Source organism: Octopus bimaculoides, chromosome 4, assembly GCF_046866305.1.
Source record: "Octopus bimaculoides isolate indiv1 chromosome 4, ASM4686630v1, whole genome shotgun sequence".
Lineage (NCBI taxonomy): Eukaryota > Metazoa > Mollusca > Cephalopoda > Octopoda > Octopodidae > Octopus > Octopus bimaculoides.
Window position 1 is genome coordinate 93,698,341 of NC_142931.1, and position 23,114 is coordinate 93,721,454.

The window sequence follows — 23,114 nt, forward strand, 5'->3', positions numbered from 1 at the left end:
TTTAAATTGTTGGGAGAAAAACATTTACTAACAGAGAATTATGTTAAGAAAATAAATTGTCTCTAACATACCTTTAAATTATTGCAGATAAATTCCCACTATGTGCTTTATAAATGTATTGTAATCCTCCCAGGCATTGCCACATTTCATGCCATAATAATCCCTGTAGATGGCCTCATTGACATGCAACCAGTGCATATCTCCATTAAAAACACATATATATTTCAGTCTTCATTTAATTCATGCCCAGTATGATTCTACATCGTTTGTACATACACCAGACATGGGATCTACAAAATAAGATGAGTGATTCACTGTTCCATGGTTATATTCCAGTCTGGACAGATTTTTATAGCTGGGCCACATATCTATGAAAATAGTGGAACCTGCTTCAACATTTTCAATAATGACTACTTCCAGTGTCTCTGCTTTTTGGTCAGGAACAAGTTGCAGGTAACCCCTTTTTACCATGTTATCCTATATCTATATAAGTTTTGGAATTAGTGAAGGAAGAATATTAAAAAAAAAAAATTTATAGGATAATCGTATTAATTCCATTATGCAGAAGACAGAATCAAAAAAAATTTGTGAAAATTTGTAAAAATTAAAAAGTTATGAGGGGTTTTAGTATGTGCTTTGATCAGAACTCTAAATAATCAATGAGTACAAAAATTTCAGAGAGTTGGCTACCACTTGAAAATATGCTTTGATATCTTGCCCTTGAATAGCTAAGCATCTTACAGAGTTACAGTCCTTGATCCATACAGTTCTTCTCTTCTCTGGATTGAAATGAGTTTAGTTTCCTTTCTTGCAGACTTTCTCAATTTATATGAGACTTCAAAGAGCAGCTATATTGGATAAATCTTTTGTTCTTCAAACTGTTATGGTTTGTTTCTCACATGGAACTAGTCATTATCTGCATATGAATAATGTTATACCTATAAATAACTAAATATTGCATTCTGCATCTAGACTGTGTTCTCTCCATATGTGGTGACATATTACACAACAAAAAATAAACAGTATATGCACACACACACACACGCATGCACACACACACACACACACACACACACACACATGTATACACATGTGCCTGTGTTGTTTAGAAGTTTATATTACCACCACATGGTTCAGGTTCAGTCTGACTATTTGGCACTTTGACAAGTATCTTTTACTAGAAATTGATAGTCGTCCACTAGTGATGGTAGTAGTCCACTCCAGCTCCCAATATATAGAAAATAAGTGACAACCATTCACTGATCGTGCAACAAGCAAATTAGCTAGTTTGAAAATCTCTATAAGAGATGAAAGCAGTAACTATACTGAAAAGTATCCACCACTGAGGATGAGCACAAATAGCTTGAAACCATACGATCTGGTGGTCCTGTCACTGGAAGGTGGTAGGGATTTGCTCCCATGCTTGCAATTTATATCGGGTGCAGATTGCATTGAATATCCAGCAGGAGGAGGTGTCCTCCTGGGGTTAAAATAGTAGTAACGTTGGTTCCTATGAAACAACCATGTTGAAATGGCGATAAACATTACTACTCAGCATAGTTACTGCTTTCATCTCTTAAAGAGATTTTCTAACTAGCTAATTTGCTTGTTATATATATATATATATATATATATATTGGGTCATCCAATAAATAATGCAGTTATTTTATACTTCTTTTGTTTTTCAAAATTAAGATAAACAAAGTTCTTTTTTAATCTGAAATATACTCTCCTTCATTTTCTACAATGCTCTTTCCATCCAGACTTGCAAGGCCCCTCTTCCAAAATTCACTTCTCCATGATGAAAAATACTCCTCCAGTACTGTTCTGACCTCGTCTACAGAATTCATATTTTTTCTGTCCAAATCATTTTGAAGACTGCAGCATAAATGATAATCAGATGGGGCAATGTCCAGCAAATATGGTGGGTGGAGCATCATTTCCCATTCAAACTACTCCAGCCTTTGGAATGTCATCCTCGCTGTATGTGGCAGATCATTATCATGATAGAACACCTTTTGTCTTGAAACCAAAGATGGTTGTTTCTCTTTTAGTGTTGACTTAAGCCACTCAAGCTGCTCATTGTAGATCTCCTTTGGTGTTTGGTTTGGGTTCAAAGTGGACTAAACCTTTCATATCCCACCAAACAGATAACATCTTACATGGGTAAAGACCTTCTTTAGCCTGGGGTGTTAATGTTTTTCCTTTCCCTACCCACTGTCTTCATTGCTTGACATTTTTATAGAGAACCCATTTCTTGTCACCAGTCACTATTCAGTCCAAAAAAAGTTCATTTGTGAGATGTGACACCAAAGAAGAGCACACATTCACTCTCTGCGCGCGATTAGACTCGGAAAATTTGTGAGGAACCCATTGACCCAATTTGCTGACTTTTGCGATGGTACACAGGTGTCGATGAATGGTCGAATGACCAAATCCAAACTTCTCTTCTATTTCCTCAATAGTTACGATGGGATTTTGTTCCACCAGGGTTTGCAGGATGTCCTCGTCAAGCTCTACAGATCTTCCAGGATAAGGCTCGTCTTCTAGGCTGTAGTTTGTGGCTCAGAATTTCTGGAACCACAATTGGCATTGGCTTACGCTTATTGTCCGATCCCCATATACTGCATTAATATTCCTTTCACTTTCCATTGCATTGTTGCCTTTATTGAACTCATAAAGCAAAATATGCCTAATATGCTCCTTTGTCACTTCCATTACAACTTTGAAAAATAACTGTCAAATTTGAACTACACTCTTCAAAACTTGCATTAAGAATAAGGACAAGGTAAAATTACTACCTGCTTTTATAGCAAGTTGATGCAGGTAGTTTATTCCTTCCTTCTCCGACTTTTAGTTCATGCAATTGAACAAATCGCATTATTTATGGGATGACCCAGTATATATATGTATGTATGTATGTATGTATGTATGTATGCATGTATGTATGCATGCATGCATGTGTATATATATATATATATAATGTGTGTGTATATATTCACAAGTACATCATCATTATCATCATCACCATCATTGTATAAACATCCATTTTGCCATGTTCACAGAGATTAAATGGAATTTGTCGAAGTAGATTTTCTATCGTAGGATGCCCCTCCTATTGCCAACATGCAACTGTTTCCAAGTTGGGTAATAGTTTTCCATGACCAGACATGTTTTAATGGAGATTGGAAGTGAAGAACACTATCTGCATGATGGTGACATTCATTTATAATCTGTCATGTGATGTGAAGGCAAGAAGACAATAATATGAACACACAAACACACACACACACAAACACACACACAATGCTATAGGACAGAAACTGAATGACCATGTGGTTGGGAAGGAAATTTCTAACCACACAACCATGTCTGTGACTGTGTGTGTGTGTCCTCACATACACACACACACACACACATGCACACACATACAACATACATACACATATATATGTCTATATGTATATTTGTATATTGGGTTGGCAATTAAATTCATTTGGTCTTTGTTTTTCTATTGTAATCCTTAGTTTTTATCAACAGTTTTAGCAAATCAGTCAATAATATATTCTCCTTCGTTATTTATGAGCTTTTACCAGTATCTCACTAACTTGTAAATGCCTTGATGGTAGAAATCACTGGGTCTGACACAAAGAATTCATTGAGTCATATTTTCAGCTCCATGTTATTGTTGAATGAAATGTCTTGCAGACTGTTAGAAATCAGACGTCAAAGGTCATAATTTGAAAGTGTTATATCAGGAGAATACAGGAAATGTTATAGAACTTCTCAACTGCACTCTTCAGTAGGATATTTGGTCAAATTTGCAGCATGGAGGAAAGTATTGTGTTGAAGAAGAACACTTGCTTACAACTATCATGCAATATCAAAGCATAGTGACAGATAGACAGACAGATGCACTCACATGCACACATACACATGTTCGCACACACATACACGCATGTACACACACACACACACACACACACACACACACACACACACGTATGTATATGACAAGCTTCTTTTAGTTTCTGTCTACCAAATCCACTCACAAGGCTTTGGGTATCCCAGAACTATCATAGAAGATGTGTGGCTAAGGTGAATATAGCTAATTTCACCCCAGGTAAATTCACCACTGGCAATTTCACCCCAGGTAAATTCACCACTGGCAACTTCACCCCAGTAAACCCCACTGGAAATTTCACCACTGGTAACTTCTGGTGATTTTGTTCTCATAATTTCATCATAATAAGTATATTCTATACTTGGGACATACAACACACAGAGTAGTCATCACATCAAAGTAGTCAAGACAAGTAGTGCAATATGATTGGCACACTTTTATTTGCAAAATATATCTCATAAGTATTAAACCATCATAGTTTTCACACAGGAATATATTACTAACCAATTGAAAAAATGTTTGGGTACAGAGAAAAAATACCTATTTTGTTGACAATTCTTGCTGCTGACATTGGAAGATGGTTTCACAAAAGTAGTAATAACTAGCATTCTAACATAGGGAAAATGGTTTGGCAAAAATAGCTGAGTGGTGTGACATAAGAAAAATGGTTCCAGAAAAATGATAATAGCTGAGCAGTCTTACATACGAAAATGATTTGGGAACAACAGCTGAGCAGTGTGACATGGAAAAAGGGTTCCACAAAAACAGCTGAGCAGTCAGACATAGGAAAAATGGTTCCACAACAGTAAAGCATTCTTAAACATACCAAATTTATTTATAAATATAAAGGAAAAAATATGTGATGTCATTATTGAATATTGATGGGCAATTCTCAGTTCAGTTTCGGGGGTTCAGGCAGATATTCCATGCAACTCCTCATAGAAATTCAACAATAGTACATCAGCCAAGGTCCAGTTCTTGAAAAAGGGCCTGCAAGTGACACAGCAGTTGAACCTGTTCTCATTTTACTCATTTTGGTCCCATTTCACTGACTTCATATTGAGTGATTGTGGTCAAACAACTGGCCTCCTCACATCAGAACCACTGGACACAGGTCCACGTGACTGGGTGGTAATGCACAACCAGTTTGTGAAATTTATTGTTGCATTTTCACAAATGTTGTTCATGTGCAGATTTCCATTTACTGCGGTGCCATGTTGATTCCACAACTTCGGTGGAAACATGGGTGAAATGTGGCATAGATTCAAAACCAATTCATCTACATTGCATCAGTGATATGAGCCAGAGACATAGGTTGGACCAAAATAGTCCAGGAAGTCCTGCGCTTCATTAGGCATGGTCTTCCTCAGAACTTGCATCCTGCTTGAACCTGTGGCAGTGGTAAGAAGGCCAGGCCATCGAGCATTCCAACAAAATGTTGGAATTCTTCGTCAGTGTTATACAAGTTTATTTGGCAACGTTTATTTGGCAGTAGAGCAAAAACCAAAGTTACATAATTGTTTCTGAGTGGGACACATATTACATAGACTTGAGAGAAAATACCAGGCACCATTGTGAAATTCTTGTCCATGAACCAACAGTAGGCTCTTGCCAGTTCTCGTATTCCCTGTTCTGTTGCAAAGCAAGGATTCTGTCATTGCACTTTGGGCCATTATCATATAGCATGAAATGTTCTCCACATGCTGTTGTTTTATATTTGTCGGGCAATTACCCAAGTTCACAAAGTCATCAAAGATTGGGTGTCATGGGCTGTTGATTATGTGTTGACCGCTTGCAGACTTCCTCACTGGGCAACATTGCTCTTATGATGTTGTCACATCCATAGTCCCATTGGACACAGGCCCAATACATTCAGGGCTGTCCTGTCTTTTTCTTCATATACATTTGCCTGCCCACACAGACCTTCTCTCTGCCACATGCACTTCGAATGACTTCCATTGAATATGTTATTGTTCTAATGATCATCAGGAAATTACATATTGTTCTGCATAATATTGTTACCAAACAGGTAATATCAAAATAGATTTTGAATTTTGTTGAAACTGTTCCATTAGCTCTGAACAATATGAAATTCTGTGATGATCAGTTCATTGCTTGAGATATCCAATAAAAACTCAGATGAAATGAGCTTGAATGGACAGTAGTGGGGAAATTACTAGGGGGTGAAATTACGAGAAGTTAAATTACCAAGGGCGAAATTTCTGGGGATGAGTTTTCCAGTGACAAATTTACTGGTGACAAAATTACCAAGCACTGACTAAGGTACCACCAGAGAGAGAGAGAGAGAGATAGTATTGAATTGTGACAATGCTGGGGCATTGCCTTGAAGAATTTTATCAAATGAATTGACCCTAGTGCTTATTTTTTAAAGCTTAGTGGTTATTCTATCGATAAGAAAAGTCATGAAGCAGAGACTCAAAGCTACAGAAATGTGGTTTTATAGAAAAATGCTTAGAATCTCATGGATACAGAGGGTGATGAATGTGGAAGTGTTGAGGAAGATGAAAGTGAAGAGACAGTTTTTGGATACTATCAGAGAGAGACAATGAAGATTTGTTGGTCATTTTCTGAGAGAGGATGACGGAATGGAGTGTTACATGGTGGAGACTGAGCTGATGGGAAGGAGAGCGAGAGGAAGGCAGAGAATGAAGATGTTCGACTGGATGAAGAAGAGAATGAACGTGCAGAGTGAGAAAGACCTGGGTGATGTTGCAAGAGACAGAAATAAATGGAGGAGGAACAAGCCATGATTCGTCAATGGCATGAATATGCCATGACACAAGAGAGAGAGAGAGAGAGAGAGAGAGAGAGAGAGAGAGAGAGAGAGAGGTTATTCTGTTGATCTCTTTCACCAAACTGCTAAGTTATGGGGATGTAAACACACCAACACAGTAGAGGGGATATGCTAACACAAAGATACAGACACACACACCCATATGTATATAAAATAAGCTTCTTTCAGTTTCTGTATGCTAAATCCACTCTGAAGGCTTTGGTTGGCCTGAGACAATAGTAGAAGATATTTGCTCAAGGTGCTATGCAGTGGAGCTGAACCCAGAATCATGTGGTTGGGAAGCAAACTTCCTACAACACAGCCATGCCTGTGCTTATATATATATATATATATATATATATATATATCATCATCATCACCATTTAACGTCTATTGTCCATGCTGACATGGGTTTGACAGTTAGACCAAGGCTGGTAAGCTGAGGGGCTGCACCAAACTCCAGTCAGATTTGGTATGGTTTCTATGGCTGGAAGCCCTTCCTAACACCAACCACTTTGAGAGTGTAATGGGTGCTTTAATGTGCCACCGGCATGGGTGCTCGTTATATGACACTGGCATCGGTCACATTGGCTCCATGAGGCTCAGTGCTTGAATGTTGCTTTTTATGTGCCACTGGCACAGATGCTGCTTATATGATACCAGTATTTGCCACATTGCCTCCATGAGGCCCGACGCTTGAATAGTGCTTTTCATGTGCTACCAGCATGGGTTCCAGTTACATGACATCAGCTTCGGCCACAACCATGATTTCACTTGGCTTGACGGGTTTTCACAAGCACGGCATCTCACCAAAGGTCTTGGTCACTAGTTATTGCCTCCATCAGAGCCAATGTTTGAAGATCATACTTCACCACCTCATCCCATGTCTTCTTGGATCTATCTCTACCACAGGTTCCCTCCACAGTTAGAGATCAGCACTTCTTTATACAGCTGTCCTAATCTATCTGCATCACAGGGCCATACCAGTACAATCTTTTCTCTTGCACACTACATCTGATGCCTCTTATACCCAATTTTTCTCTTAAGACACTCACACTCTGTCATACATGAACACTGACATTGCACATCCACCAACGCATACTAGCATCATTTCTTTCAAGCCTATGCATGTCTTCAGCAGTCACAGCCCATGTTTTACTGCAGTGTAGCATGGCTGTTTGCACTCTCGGAGCAACCACCTTCACTACTGACTTGGTTGCCTAAATAATGGAAGCTAACAACTACCTCTAGCCCCCCCCCCCCCCAGCAGTCAATGGAATCTATTTTCTATACATTTTCAGTGTGCACCTTCCACACACAAAAACTATTTTCCCACTTAATCTTCCTTTGATATTGCTGTACCTCTTATGTGTCCATAGCTTGCACTGGGTACACCTTATGGAGTTTCTACCAATGCCTTTCCTACAGATCAAGCAGGGCTATCTTCCTGAAGGATTTGTCTGCTTTCCTAATTACTAACACTTTAAATTTTACTAGGTTAACTCTAAGGCCCTTCAATTCCAGACCTTGCTTCCGCACACACACACACACACACACACACACATATATATATATATATATATATATGTACATATATACATATATGTACACACACACAAACACACACACACATCTTTTAAATTTGTTTACAGGAAACATTTTGGATATGCAAATAAAGTTCCTATATCATTATGCTGGTCACACTCTAATGATGCTGACTGGTTAACCAGTTTTATGTGGTTGCATTGAGCTGTAGATATAATGTAACTGTAGAGGTAAAGAGGAATGCAGATTTAACAGCTGCATGATAAAGAATGTAGTTTACAAATGTGATGCGAAGGCAGGTACACAGAAATACGTGTACATTGGTGGAACTGGAGACACTATGAAAAATCGTCTGCATAACTATCTCACATCATTTTCCAATGTAAATACAAGGCACTTCACATTACTATTGAATCTTGTCTGGAGGCTCAAACAAAATGAAGTGGAGCATATGACCCACTGGTCTTTTATAAAAAATGTTGTACCATACAACAGAACATCATGGGTATGCAACTTATGCCTAGAAGAAACCCTGGAAATCATCACATCCATGGAAAATGTAATAAATAGGCATTCTGAAGTGATCATAGCATAAATACAAAACATCGTTTCTGGAATTTGAAAAATCATTTTGAAATGAAATAACATCAATCAACCTTAGCACATTATAGAACAAAGAAGGAACACAAACAAATAAACAAACCAACCAATATTTAGGGTGCTATACACTATACCACCAGAAACAATGAAAAGGTCACCCTAAGAAAGTATCATCTATCAATTCAGTCAATAAACTCCAACAGCTGATGGTTGTAGTGGTGGTACCAGATGACTTGTTGACTTCAGAATTCATTGAAAATAGACATGCCTTAAATGAAATAAAAGAAAATAATGTTCTACCTATCCTCAACATCTGCTAAATGAATAGCAAAATAAGTCCAACATCACCACATACACTTCCATCCCTACATAACTACCATTCCTTCCTCTCTTTCCACCACCTTCCCTTCCTCCCCACCAAATACACACAGAAATACCCACATAACTCAGTTAACCTTCATATTAGTCAAAAGGGATAAGCATCCCTCTGTCGAACATCCATTAATGTTATATCACTTGAAGAAATGAATTCATGAAGATGATCAACCCAATGCCCATGGATACTATGGGCTACACTATAATCATCCCACAGTGATGTGTTAGTTGTTTATGAATTCCATCCATCCAAATATTATTGTTATTATTAATATTATATATGTATGTATGCATATATTATAATATATATATATATATATATATATACCAAAGAATATTATCCCTTGTGTTGTATTTACTGCCTGTCCACCTAACTCGGACCCCTCTCTCTCTGCCTCACTGTCTCTCTCTCTCTCTCTCTCTGCCTCACTGTCTCTCTCTCTCCCTCACTGTCTCTCTCTCTCTCTCTCTCTCTCTCTCTCTCTCTCTGCCTCACTGTCTCTCTCTCTATCTCTCTCTCTCTCTCTCTCTCTCTCTCTCTCACGCTTCGATTTTACCACCCGATTCGCCAACACTTCCCCCCTATCCCTAACAGTATATAAACCAGCTCAATGCTCTGTTTACCTCTACTCGATTTTCAATTCCTCTGCAGATAGAATACGAATTTTAGAAGATGATTAGATAAGAAATTTAATCCTTTCAACCTCGTTCATGTACTCCTGTTTCTGCGTAGATCATAACCCTATCCCCCCCCCCCCCCAATTCGTTCTTTATTATCTATCTATTTCTTTACCATGTAAACATAGTCCGATAGATCCGTCTTCCTTGTTTGTCTTAAGTTCATGCATATCTGTTAATCGTCACATTTTATTTATTTTATTCAAGTTTATCATTTCGTTAATTCATTCTCTCTAAATTTGTCTACCATAGTATACAAGTGCAGAAGATGCTCTCGCCTAAACTTGCTGGCTCGCAGTACGCCCACCCTCCAACCCCCTCCAACTTCACCGGAAGTTCTTATCCTCTGTCATCCTTGGTTGTCTCCTTTGAATGCCATCCCCATCCCTACCCAGGGTTTATTGATCATATAGCACATAAAAATGGTGTAGTGCATGCAGGTTGTAGGCTATTGTTTGTTTAGGAATTCTGCCAAATGCAAGTTTTCTTTTCAGGTACATGATACTGCTGTCCTTCATCCCAGGGTCTCACAGGCCCACACCTCCCACACCCTCAGAGTTTGCACACTCAACGTCGGCACACTGAAAGGTAGTTCTGATGAGATTGTTGAGATGCTTGAATGAAGACATGTAGATTTGTGCTGCATCCAAGAAGTAAGGTGGACAGGAGGTTCCGCTAGGTTCCTTACAGGCAAAGAACACAGGTACAAGATTTTCTGGTTAGGGAACACTGACAGGGTCGGGGGCGTGGGTATACTTCTTGCAGAGAAATGGGTTGATAAGGTAATCGAGGTAGTCAGAGTATGTGACAGAGTACTTAAGATTAGATTAGTGCTTCACCATAGGTTAGTTACCATTATCTCAGCCAATGCCCCTCAACTGGGGCTACCGGATGTGCGGAAAGACCAATTTTATGACACCCTATTGCAGACAACCTTGTTGATGAATGACAGAGACCTTCTCTTTGTGGCTGATGATTTCAATGGACATGTTGGACAACATGCAGGGGGCTTCCATGGCGTACATGGAGGCTATGGTTTTGGTTCCCGCAATGAGAAGGGAACCAGACTGCTGGAGTTCTGTGATGCAAATGACCTTATGGTTTGCAATACTAACTTCAGGAAACCTGCCTGTCGCCTAGTCACCTACCATTCTGGCAGCTACACTAGCCAAATTGACTACATCCTCACCAGAAAAAGGGAAAGATAACTACTTATAAATGCCAAAACCTTCCCAGGCGAAGAATGTACACTTCAACACAGATTAGTAGTTAGCGACTTCAGGATCAGGGCTAAATGGATTCCCAGAAGACGACCAGCATGGAGGAGAAGGGTCTGGAAGCTTAAAGATCCCGCAAATGGACAGAGATTTAGAGACGTATTACTCGGTGCCTTTGACGAAATAGAAGAGGATATAGCTTCACATGATGTGGAAGACAACTGGAGGTTTCTATGGAACAACCTGCTGAGAGCCACTGACCAGATCTGTGGATGGTGCAAAGTCCCCCCCTCGACCCAAGGTAATGTGGTGGTGGAACAATGTGGTGGACAAAAGAAACAAGCTTGGAAGGACTGGAAGAACGGAGGTAGCAGGAAATTGTATAAGACTGCCAGAAGGGAAGCTAGGAGACAGGTTTATTCAGCCAGAGGGGAAGCAGATAAGAAAAAATTTGCCAATGTTCTGCACCATGAGGACCAAAGACTTGAAGTATTTCGTGCTGCAAGACAGTGTGTGAGAGAGAATCGTGATGTCGTGGGAGAGAAATGCGTTCGCATGGAAGATGGTACACTTGCACTAAACAAGGCTACAAAGAAAGAGGTATGGAGATGCCACTACGAAAGATTGCTCAATAAAGAGAATGAATGGGAGAAAGAGAGTCTGCCGAATGTCGACCCAACAGAGGGACCAGCTATCCTAATTGACAGTACCTTGGTAGATAAAACAATCAAGTGTATGAAGACAGGGAAAGCCCCCAGCCCATCAGGAATCACTGCAGAGATGCTCAAAATATCTGGCAGTGTTGGCTATAGCCTAGTTACCTGTATAGTTAACCAGGTGATACACGAAGGTGATACACGAAGGTGATACACCAATGACTGGTGTAGCAGCACCATAGTCAAATGCTACAGAGGTAAAGGTGACGCTTTAGACACAAACAATTACAGAGGTATCAAGTTGTTGGATCAGGTAATGAAGGTCATGGAGAGGGTCATAGCCCAACTAATTAGGGAGAGAGTCAGCTTAGATGAGATGCAGTTTGGGTTTTGAGGCAGGGAAAAGCACCACTGATGCTATATTTCTAGTAAGACAGCTGCAGGAGAAATACCTAGCCAAAGATAAACCTCTGTACCTGGCTTTCATTGACATGGAGAAAGCCTTTGACAGGGTCCCCCACTCCCTTATCTGGTGGTCAATGAGGAAACTAGGGATAGATGAATGGTTAGTGAGAAATGTGTGAGCCATGTACAGGGACGCCGTCAGTAAGGTGAGGGTTGGCAATGAGTACAGTGAAGAATTCCGGGTAGAGGTAGGGGTCCACCAAGGTTCTGTCCTCAGCCCCCTCTTATTTATCATAGTCCTCCAGGCAATAGCAGAGGAATTCAAGATGGGATGCCCCTGGGAGCTCCTCTATGCTGATGACCTTGCCCTAATTGCTGACTCACTATCAGAATTAGAGAAGAAGTTTCAGGTGTGGAAGCAAGGATTAGAACCGAAGGGCCTTAGAGTCGACCTAGCTAAAACCAAAGTCCTAATAAGTAGGAAGGAGGACAAACCACAAACCCCTTCAGGTAGATGGCCCTGCTTGATCTGTAGAAAAGGCGTAGGTAAAAACTCTATAAGATGTACCCAGTATAAGCTATGGACACAGCAATATCAAAAGAAGGCTAACTTGGAAGATAGTTTTTGTATGTGGCAGATGCTCAGGAGCGATAAACACTGAAAATGCAGAAAACAGCTTCCGTTACATTCCAGGGAGGAAGACTGCAAGTAGTTGACAGCTTCCATTACCTAGGTGACCAAGTCAGTAGCTGGGGTGGATACTCTGGGAGTGTAGCTGCTAGAATAAGAAAAGCCTGGGCAAAGTTCAGAGAGCTACTTCTGCTGGTAACAAAGGGCTTTTTGCTCAGAGTAAAAGGTAGACTGTATGACGCATGTGTGCAAACAGCCATGCTACATGGCAGTGAAACATGGGCTGTGGCTACTGAGGGCATGTGTAAGCTTGCAAGGAATGAAGCTTGTATGCTCCCCTGGATGTGTAATGTCAGTGTGCATACACGACAGAGTGTAAGCACCCAGAGAGAAAAGTTGGACTTAAGAAGCATTAGATGTGGTGTGCAAGAGAGATGACTGCACTGGTATGGTCATGTGATGTGTATGGATGAGGACAGCTGTATGCAAAAAGTGTCACACCCTAGCAGTTGAGGGAACTTGTGGAAGAGGTAGACCCAGGATGATGTGGGATGAAGTAGTGAAGCATGACCTTCTAACATTGAGCCTCACCAAGGCGATGACAAGTGACGGAGACCTTTGGAGATATACTGTGCTTGAAAAGATCCGGCAAGCCAAGTAAAACTGTAACCATGGCCTATGACAATGCAGCATAACCAGCCCATTTAAGAGTACCCTTCAATCATTGGCTAATAAACTGTGCTTGCGAAAACCTGTTGAGGCAAGTGAAATCATTGTCATAGCCGATGACAGTACCACCTGATTGGCACCTGTGCCAGTGGCACGTAAAATGCACCATTTGGGAGTGGTCGATTCCAGAGCCACCTGACTGGTTCCATGCCGCTGGCACCTAAAAAGCACCATTCGAGCGTGGTCATTGCCAATGCTGCCTGACTGGCTTCCATGCCAGTGGCACATAAAAAGCACCCACTACACTCTCGGTGTGGTTGGCATTAGGAAGGGCATCCAGCTTTGCCAGATTGGATTTGAGCCTGGTGCAGTCTTCTGGCTTGCCAGCCCTCAGTCAAACTGTTCAACCCATCTCAGCATGGAAAGCAGACGTTAAACACCGCCGCCGCCGATGATGATGATTAAGATGATGATGATGATGATGATGATATTTAATTTAAGAAAAACTTTCTTCAAATATAACTTTATCAAGAATTCTTTGCAGAAACTTATAAATATCTTAGCATATATTTACACAGACACAGAAAGAGAGAGAGAGAGACAGACAGACAGACAGACACACAGAGATACACATGGCTGTGGTAAGAAGCTTACTTCCCAACTACATGGTTCCAGGTTCAGTCCCCTTGGGCAAATGTCTTATACTATAGCCTCAGGCTCAGCGAAGCCTTGTGAGTGGATTTGATAGACAGAAACTGAAAGAAGCCTGTTGTATATATATATATGTATATATATTATGTGTGCGTCCTTTGTGTCTGCGTTTGTCCTCCACCACTGCTTGACAACCAGTGTTGGCATGTTTACGTCCCCGTAAGTTTTGCTTTGGCAAAAGATACCAATAGAATAGTACTAGGCTTAAAAAAAAGTCCTAGGGTTGATTTCTTCAACTAAAAAACTCTGCAAGGCAGTGCCTCAGCATGATCACAAACAAATGACTGACACAAATAGAAAATATATATATATATTTATGTGTGTCTGTGTGTGTGTATATATATATATATATCTATATAAGTTAGTATTTACATGTTTGTATATTCCTAGTGCTATGCTGATAAAGCACATTCACTGTCTGTGGCTATCTCATGTCATCCACAGTAATTACACGGTTGTTGCTGGATCTATCTCAAGAATTCCTCAGTATATGTTGAGCATAAAACAAATGATAGAGATGGAAAATAAAATACACCGAAAAATTGTTTTGACACATCCTGCATCGATTCCTCACAAGTGGGAAACTATACAAGTTGTGGTGCATCCCTCATTGCAGAAGTGTCTCATCAGGTGATGTAATAAGGGGTATCTCGTTAAATGAAATCTGTTTTGCTTGGATTTAATACATTGTGTTGTTAGTAACTGTAGGTTTAAACCATAGGGCAGAAATGGCAAAGAACAGTTTCTGTTGTAAAGTCATAGATACAGACAGGAAGTAATTAAGAAAAATAAGATGAATAAGGAGAATAAAACATTACAATAAAGTAAAACATTAGGTGTGTCAATGTCCAGATATAGTTACTTCCAAACCCACACTTTTGGTCCTTTGTACACACACTTGCTCATATGAGAGCAGTTAAGTAGACGTCATTAAAATGTCCAACCATTCTTATATCCCGCTGTGAGGCAAGGTACCATAGTTTTTGGCTGACACACACATATATATGTGTGTGTATATGTATTATGTATGTATGTATGTATATGCATGCATACATCTTTGAATAGATGTATTTAGGTGATTTTACATGTGTATGTGTGTGTGCCTTTCGACGTACACAAATGTAGTAGAGGCATAAGCACAAGGACAAAAGGATACCTATATAGTGAGAGTAGGTGAATATGTGCGTATGTATGTATATACAAGGATATGTTGTGGTATATATATATGTATGTGTGTGAACACAGATATATATGTGTGAGCAGTTGAACGTGTGTGTGTGTATGTATATGTATATGTGTGTCTATATGTATATGTGCATGTATATATGTGTATGTACATGTATGTGTATGTACAGGTGTAGCTATGTGGTAAGAAGCTTGCTTCCCAACCACATATATATATATATATATACATATATACATGTATTTGTGTGTCTGTGTTGTCCCCCTACGAATGCTTGACAACCAATGTTGGTGTGTTTACATTCCCGTAACTTAGTGGCTCTGCAAAAGAGACTGATAGAATAAGTACTAGGCTTACAAAGAATAAGACCTGTGGTTGATTTGTTCAACGAAAGGTGGTGCTTCAGCATGGCCACAGTGAAAATGACTGAAACAAGTAAAAGAAAAGAATGTGTGTGTGTGTGTGTGTGTGTGTGTGTGTGTGTGCATGCATGCGTGTGTGTGTTCATACATTCGTGTATATAAGTATGTATGTATATTTATAGACCTATGTTATAAACTGTGTATCACGCTTTATTGCAGGTCAAATCCTCATCGATATTTGAATATTAAACATTGTACAAATGTGAAACTTGGTCCACTGAAAGATCCTAGGTAGGTATGTACTCAGTGAACATTTCAATCATATTGATAAGCTACATAGAAAGTTATGTTGAGTTATGTATTTTGAAGTGCTTTCAATTGTGTCATGCTTTATTGCAGGAGTACAAAAATGCCCTTGAAACGACGTCTGACAGCTACAGAGAAGATGCAGATTGTTGCAGGTCTCGCAGAAGCCTTATCTATGGGAGAATTAGTTCAAGAGCTTCGTTGGGATACAAGAACACTGAAGGCATATATGGAAAACCTCATCACCAAACCAAGGAAAGATAAAGGTCCAAGAAGGAGTGTATTCCAGCGTGATATCCAAAAAATTGGTAGATAAATAAGAAAAGACCTCAGTAGCACAAGTGCTGCCATATTTGAAAGTGCTGGGGTTGCTCCTTTGTCCAGAAGCACCCGGTGTAGGATCCTTAAAGAGACGGCCAGAAGTGTTAAGTGTGTCACTAGACCCATCTTAAGCAAGAACCACAAAAAGAAACATATTGATTGGGCACAGAAGTACATGAAAATTAATTTCCAAGATGTCCTCTTCATGGATAAGGCCAGAGCTATTCTGGATAGCCCTGACAGATGGGCCAAAGTTTGGGTGCCTCTTGGAGCTGCTCACCCGCATCACATTCAACATCAACAAGGAGGTGGTGCTGTCATGTTTGGGTGAGAATCATAGGAAATGAACTTGTCGGGCCTTTCCGAGTGTCAGGTATCAAACTCACTAGCAACTCCTACACTGCATTTCTGGAGGAGTATTTTGCAGCATGGTTAGATGATCTGCCACTCTCCCATGTTGACTGTGATTGATTTTTATGCATGACAATGCTCCTTCGCATTCAGCCAAGGCTACAATTTTGTATCTCGCAACTTTGGCAATCACGGGCCAATCACTCATAACTTGGCCTCCCTGTTCTCCTAACCTAAACCCTATTGGACAGCTCTGGTCGATCTTGAAGAGGAAAGTGTATGAAGGAGGTATTTAGTTTTTACTGAAGGATGCCTGTAGGAAAAAATCAAAACAGTTGCTGGTACCATAACATCTCTGAGAAGATGTTAGTTGGCTAACAACTTCTGTGGACAAAAGACTGATGTCATTTCTAAACAAGGAAGTTACATAGACAAATAAAGCACAACACCAACAATTTAATTGTGTTTGTTTCATATCTTTTGCTGCTATTCTTTGGTAGCATGTTTCATTATTACAATAAAATAGTAATATAATGATAATACTTTGTTTCATTACCTTAAATTGACATTTTCGTACACCTGCAATAAAGCGTGACACAGTTGAAAGCACCTCAAAATACATGACTCAACTTTGTATGTAGCTTATCAATATGATTGAAATGTTCACTACATACGTACCTACTTAGGATCTTTCAATTGATCAAGTTTCACGTTTGTACAATGTTTAATTTTCAAAATATCAACAAAAATTTGACCTGCAATGAAGTGTGATACACAGTTTATATGTATGTGTTAAATAGCCACTAAGAGATTTACAACCAACTGAGGCCCCTGACTCAGCCAACCAGAGCCTATGGTACCTTGCCTCACAGCGAGATACAAGAATGGCTGGACAGTTTAATGACATCAACTTAACTGCCCATATGAGCAAGTGTGTGTGTGTACAAAGATCGTAAGTGTGGGTATGTAAGTAACTATACCTGGGTACTGACACACCTAATGTTTTACTTTATTGTAATGTTTTATTCTCTTTATTCATCTTATTTTTCTTATTGTTCTTTATTACTTCCTGCCTGTATCTATAACTTCCCAAGAGAAACTGTCCCTTGCTATTCCTGCCCAATGACTTAAACCTACAGTTACTAACAACATGCTGTATTAAATCCAAGCAAAACAGATTTCATTTAATGAGACACTCCTTATTACATCACCTGATGAGACATTTCTGTACTGAGGAATGCACTACAACTAGTTGTATAGTTTTCCACCTGTGAGGGATCTATGCAGGATGTGTCAAAATGATCATTGTGAGCAATAAAGTTTTCTGTGTATTCATTTGTTCTATACTTAACTTATACTGAGGAATTCTTGAGGTAGAGCCAGCAACAATTGTGTAATTACCATGGATGATATCAGATAGCCATAGATAGTGAACGTGCTTTATCGGCATACTACTAGGAATATACCCAACACTTATATAACTAATTTATATATACACACAAATATATATATATATATATATATATATATATATATATATATATAAGGGCTGAGGTGGTGAGGCAAGACCTTCGAACATTGGGCCTCACCGAGGCGATGACTACTGACCAAGACCTTTGGAAATGTGCTGTGCGTGAGAAGACCCGGCAAGCCAAGTGAGATCGTTGCCAGTGCCCCTGGACTGGCTCTTGTGCGGGTGGCACATAAGATGTACCATCCTGAGCGTGACCGTTGCCAGTACCGCCTGACTGGCCTTGTAGGGTTTTCGAGCGAGATCGTTGCCAGTGCCCCTGGACTGGCTCTTGTGCGGGTGGCACATAAAAGACACCATTTCGAGCGTGGCTGTTTTCGTGCGGGTGACACGTAAAAGCACCCACTACACTCTCTGAGTGGTTGGCGTTAGGAAGGGCATCCAGCTGTAGAAACTCTGCCAAATTAGATTGGAGCCTGGTGTAGCCATCCGGTTGCACCAGTCCTCAGTCAAATCGTCCAACCCATGCTAGCATGGAAAGCGGACGTTAAACGATGATGATGATGATGATGATATATATATATGATGATTGCTTCATCTTGACAGATGATAGCCGTCCCATCAAAACATACATCACACCCCATCACACAGCACAATCTTGCCGTTGATGAGCCCTCAGGTGACTTTTAAGACCAGCTGCTGACTGACAGGGTTTAACAAGTAACAGATACTATTCAAGTTTTGTTTTTGTCTTTGCCTTTTTGAATCTGATTCTGAAGGAATGTCTTTTAAGTCCAGATATTGTCTTACAAGTTTTGTGACATATGATACAAGTTGTAAGAGGTAGTTGACATTCAAGCTTATTACTTACCTGGGCATTTCAATTTTTGTGTGACTTCATATGATTCATGTATTCTGCTTTTGACAACAGAACACAGTCACACATAATACATATCCAATATTTGCTGTTGATTTCAGTTCCGATTGTTCCTTTGTGACAGGCCCTTTTAAGCTCAGAGTGTTGAATTATCTTTTCCTCCCAGGCATTGCAACCAGTCCTAACAGCACCTCTCCACTTGTTCTGATCTAGAACATTAATTTCCCAATCACTCTTGTTCATATCTAGTTTCTTCAGGTTTTCCTTCACATAGTCTTTATACCTTTTCCAATGTTGTGGTCGCTTACAAGAATTGAGCTCACCATAAGAAAGATGCATTGGCAATTGCTCATCTTTCATTCTAATAACATGTCCAGCCCATCTCATCTGAGCCAAGATAATATGTTGTTCAATTGAGCTACAATGTATCATGTGCAAAACTTCTGTATTTTGTATGAAACTTGACTCCCAAGATATGTCTGATGCACTTTTGATGAAATTTCTCCAGCATTTTCATATGACTCCTGTAAGTGGTCCATGTCTCACTCGAATAAAGAAGTGCAGTCAATACACACGTTTTATAGACACTGATTTTTGTCTGCAGGGAAATACCTCTGTCCGCCCATACTTGCTTTTCGAGCTTTCCAAATGTAACACTTCTCTTCCCTATTCGATAGTATATCTCTGCTTCAAGACCACCATCTCTTGACAGTGTGCTTCCTAGGTAAACAAAGGTGTCAATGACTTCTAACATTGTTTCATTCACAAAAATGTTTGGTCTGGAATATGTTTGACCTGGCGCAGGAGTAAACATTACTTTAGTTTTCCCAAGACTAATTGTGAGTCCAAAATGTAAACTTGCAATGGAAAATATGTCCATTATGTGTTGCATATCCCACTCTGAGTGTGCCAACAAATCAGCATCATCAGCATAAAGTAATTCTGTAAACAAGTGTTTTGAAAATCTTTGCTTTGCAGTTACACTGAGTCAGATTAAAATGTGATCAGATGTCCAAAATTTGATTCCGATTCCCCTGTTACAGTTCCCCTGTTGAAAGCATACCGAAGCAAAATAAATAGAGAAAAGTGTAGGGGCAGGAATATCTCCCTGTTTGACACCATTATCCACTGAAAATTCATGAGATAGCTCACCATTAAAGTCTACCTGAGCTTTTATGTTTCTGTGTAGTTCCTTAAAGATGCCCACAAAATTTGTTGGGCAACCAAATTTACACAAAACAATCCACAGTGCCTCCCTATTCACCATGTCAAATGCCTTAAATCTATGAAGACCTGGTATAGTGACATTTGTTCCTCTAAGCATTTCTCCTGAACCTGCCTTGCAGAAAATATCATGTCCATTATTCCTTGCTCAGGTCTGAAACCACACTGTTCTTCAGGAATCACATGTGGACAGACATTCTCAATGAGATGATCTAACATGATCCTTGAAAGTATCTTCCAAGTATGTGCCAGGAGAGTTATACCTCTAGAATTACCACACACTGCTTTTGGGCCTTTACCCTTGTATACAAAGATTAGAATGCCATTTATCCATTCCTGTGGCACAGAAGATTCATTCCAAACTCAAGTTATTAGACTATGCATTTCAGATGAAATATGATCCCCACCTGTTTTCAGAAATTCAACTGGAATACCAATCAATCCAGGAGCTTTACCCAATCTCAGTTTACATAATACCAGATTTACTTCTACAATGGAAGGTACATCATCCATGTGTTGCACTATCTCTCTTTGTGGAATATTGCTTATGATATCCAATTTCACTACAGAAGGATTGTGGATAAAATCTGCAAAGTGTTCTCTCCATCTATTCATTATTCCAGGAGGAACTTTAATAACCTCATTTCCATTTTTTGACTTCAAGGGAACATATAATGAAAATTGAGGTCCAAAAGCTTGCCACAATAAACTATAAAAACTTTTAATGTCTTTCCTGTCTTAGGTCACCTGTACTTCCTCAGATAGATTTCTCCACCAAGTGTCTTTAAGCCTCCTGAGTTCTTTTTGCATGTTTGCTTTCTTAGACTTATACAACTTTTCTAGTTGCATTTTGTTCTTTATGTTTGGGTCAAGAAGCTTATTATGAGGAGTGGATCTCTTTGTTGCTGAAAGTTCATTTATCATCATATCATTGGAATCAAACCAATCTCAGTGTTGTCTCTTCTTATGACCTAACACCTCTGATCCCATTTTATATATTCCATCCTGAAAAGATTGTTATGAACCATCAAAGTGAACATTGTTGCATCTCTCCTAAAATAACTACAAAACTAGTGGTTGTATGTATTTATGCATATATGTATAGAGTGTTAGAAGTGGTGTACAGATATTGAATATTGAGAAAAGAGGAGGTCGCAAGAATTTTGGAAAAAGAATTTTTTTATTTAGTCATTATTCTTAGCGCTTTTGTTCATTTTCAAACTTGTCAAATGAAATTGTGAATGTGCAAACAATTTGTTCATTAATATAAATCAGGTTTTTTTTTGTTTTGTTTAGAAGAGGAGAACATTGTTTTTGTTTTCGGGGGTGAGGTTCCAGGACAGTGGAGATAGATAAATAGATAGAATATCCCAATGTTATATATATATATATATATATATATATATATATATATATATATATATATATATATATATATATATATACCTGAATATTTATATAAAAGAAAGCAAAAATTAAATGGTTCAGTATGTTAGCCATAGAAATTTCAGTCAAAGAGACATGGTTAAACAAAGTTGTACATCATCTCTCTCTTTCTCTCACATACTCACTCTTTCTCTCTCACTTATTATTACTCCCACTGCCACCATCAATGCTTTTAATAAAACATCATCAACTCTCCCTAAATTTCTTTGTCTCTCTTTCTCTCCCTCTCTTTTTCTTTCTCTCTCTCTCTTTGTCTGTCTTCATCGCCACCCTCACTATCTCTATGCTGACTATTACTCTCACCCCAACATGAGGAATAGTAGGAGTGTCATTGAATAGTGAGGGGCAGGGGGGTTCAGTGTGACACACTGACACATGGAAATTAGTTTTCACATTTATTATATTAGATTTTGTGTATAACAACTTTCCTGACTTGTTTGTCCTTACATTTACTCATATATATAATAAGATAAGAAAATAGAGAGATAATTAATAAATCATTATTTATCAATTAAATTATTTATTAATTATTTATTAATTAAATTATTATTTACTAATTAAAAAATTGACAAACATCTCTTACAGCTGTTTCAATTCCAGATGCTCAGAAAATTAATTAATAAAATTAAGCATTATTTGAAAGTCAAATCATGACAGAAGATTATTTATTAGTTATTTATTAATTAATTTTCTGAAGGTCATGAATTGAAACAGTTGTAAGGGATGTTTGTCAATTTTTTAATTAATAAATTATAATTTATTAATTATTTCTCTATTTTCTTACCTTATTATGATAAATAAATATATATAAACCTCGGTTTATATAGTTACCTTGCAGTTGAATATTAACTGTAATGGATGTCCTGAGTATGGATTCAGGACATCCGTATATCGCAAGCCAACCTTCACTGGACGATACCTTAACTTCAATTCCCACCATCCATACAGTGTAAAGAGAGGAATTGCTCAGTGCCTAAATCACCAAGCAAAGAATATAAGTAGCGATCGTGATACCCACCACGAGGAAATGATCAAGCTCAGAAACAATCTATTAAGAAACAACTACCCCAAGAACATACTATCTACTCCAATTATGAAGAAAAGAGAGGATGAAACCAATAAACTGTCTACAGTCTGTCTACCCTATGTGAAAGGCCTCTCCAAAAAGATACAAAAGATATGCGGCCCATATGACATCAGGGCAGTATTCAAGAGCAATACAACACTTCGCAAATATCTCCTTCGGGTAAAACCACCAACAGAAGAGAATATGACCAAAAACTGCGTGTACTCCATCCCATGCAGCTGTGGTAGGTTATACAAAGGCGAAACATGTCGCCCCCTCAAAATAAGGGTAGAAGAACATCGCAAAGCTGTGACACGAGGAG

The 23,114-nt window shown here is 39.0% G+C and overlaps 1 protein-coding gene across 3 annotated transcripts in view; it reads left to right on the plus strand.

Annotated features, from left to right (window-relative positions):
* The window catches only part of LOC106878830 (D-ribitol-5-phosphate cytidylyltransferase), a 140,179-nt gene that overhangs the window by 104,559 nt on the left and 12,506 nt on the right, over positions 1-23,114 (plus strand). Inside the window, exons 9-10 of one of the 3 annotated variants that reach the window (XM_014928170.3) lie at positions 15,950-16,021; positions 16,130-17,163. The exons of 1 other annotated variant lie outside the window; for it this stretch is intronic. In XM_014928170.3, the coding sequence (XP_014783656.1) occupies positions 15,950-15,979 (30 nt within the window). In that variant the 3' untranslated portion in view covers positions 15,980-16,021; positions 16,130-17,163. Of the gene's footprint in view, positions 1-336; positions 454-15,949; positions 16,022-16,129; positions 17,164-23,114 lie in introns of those variants that run through there. One more of the 3 variants, XM_052967256.2, reaches the window with a different exon arrangement.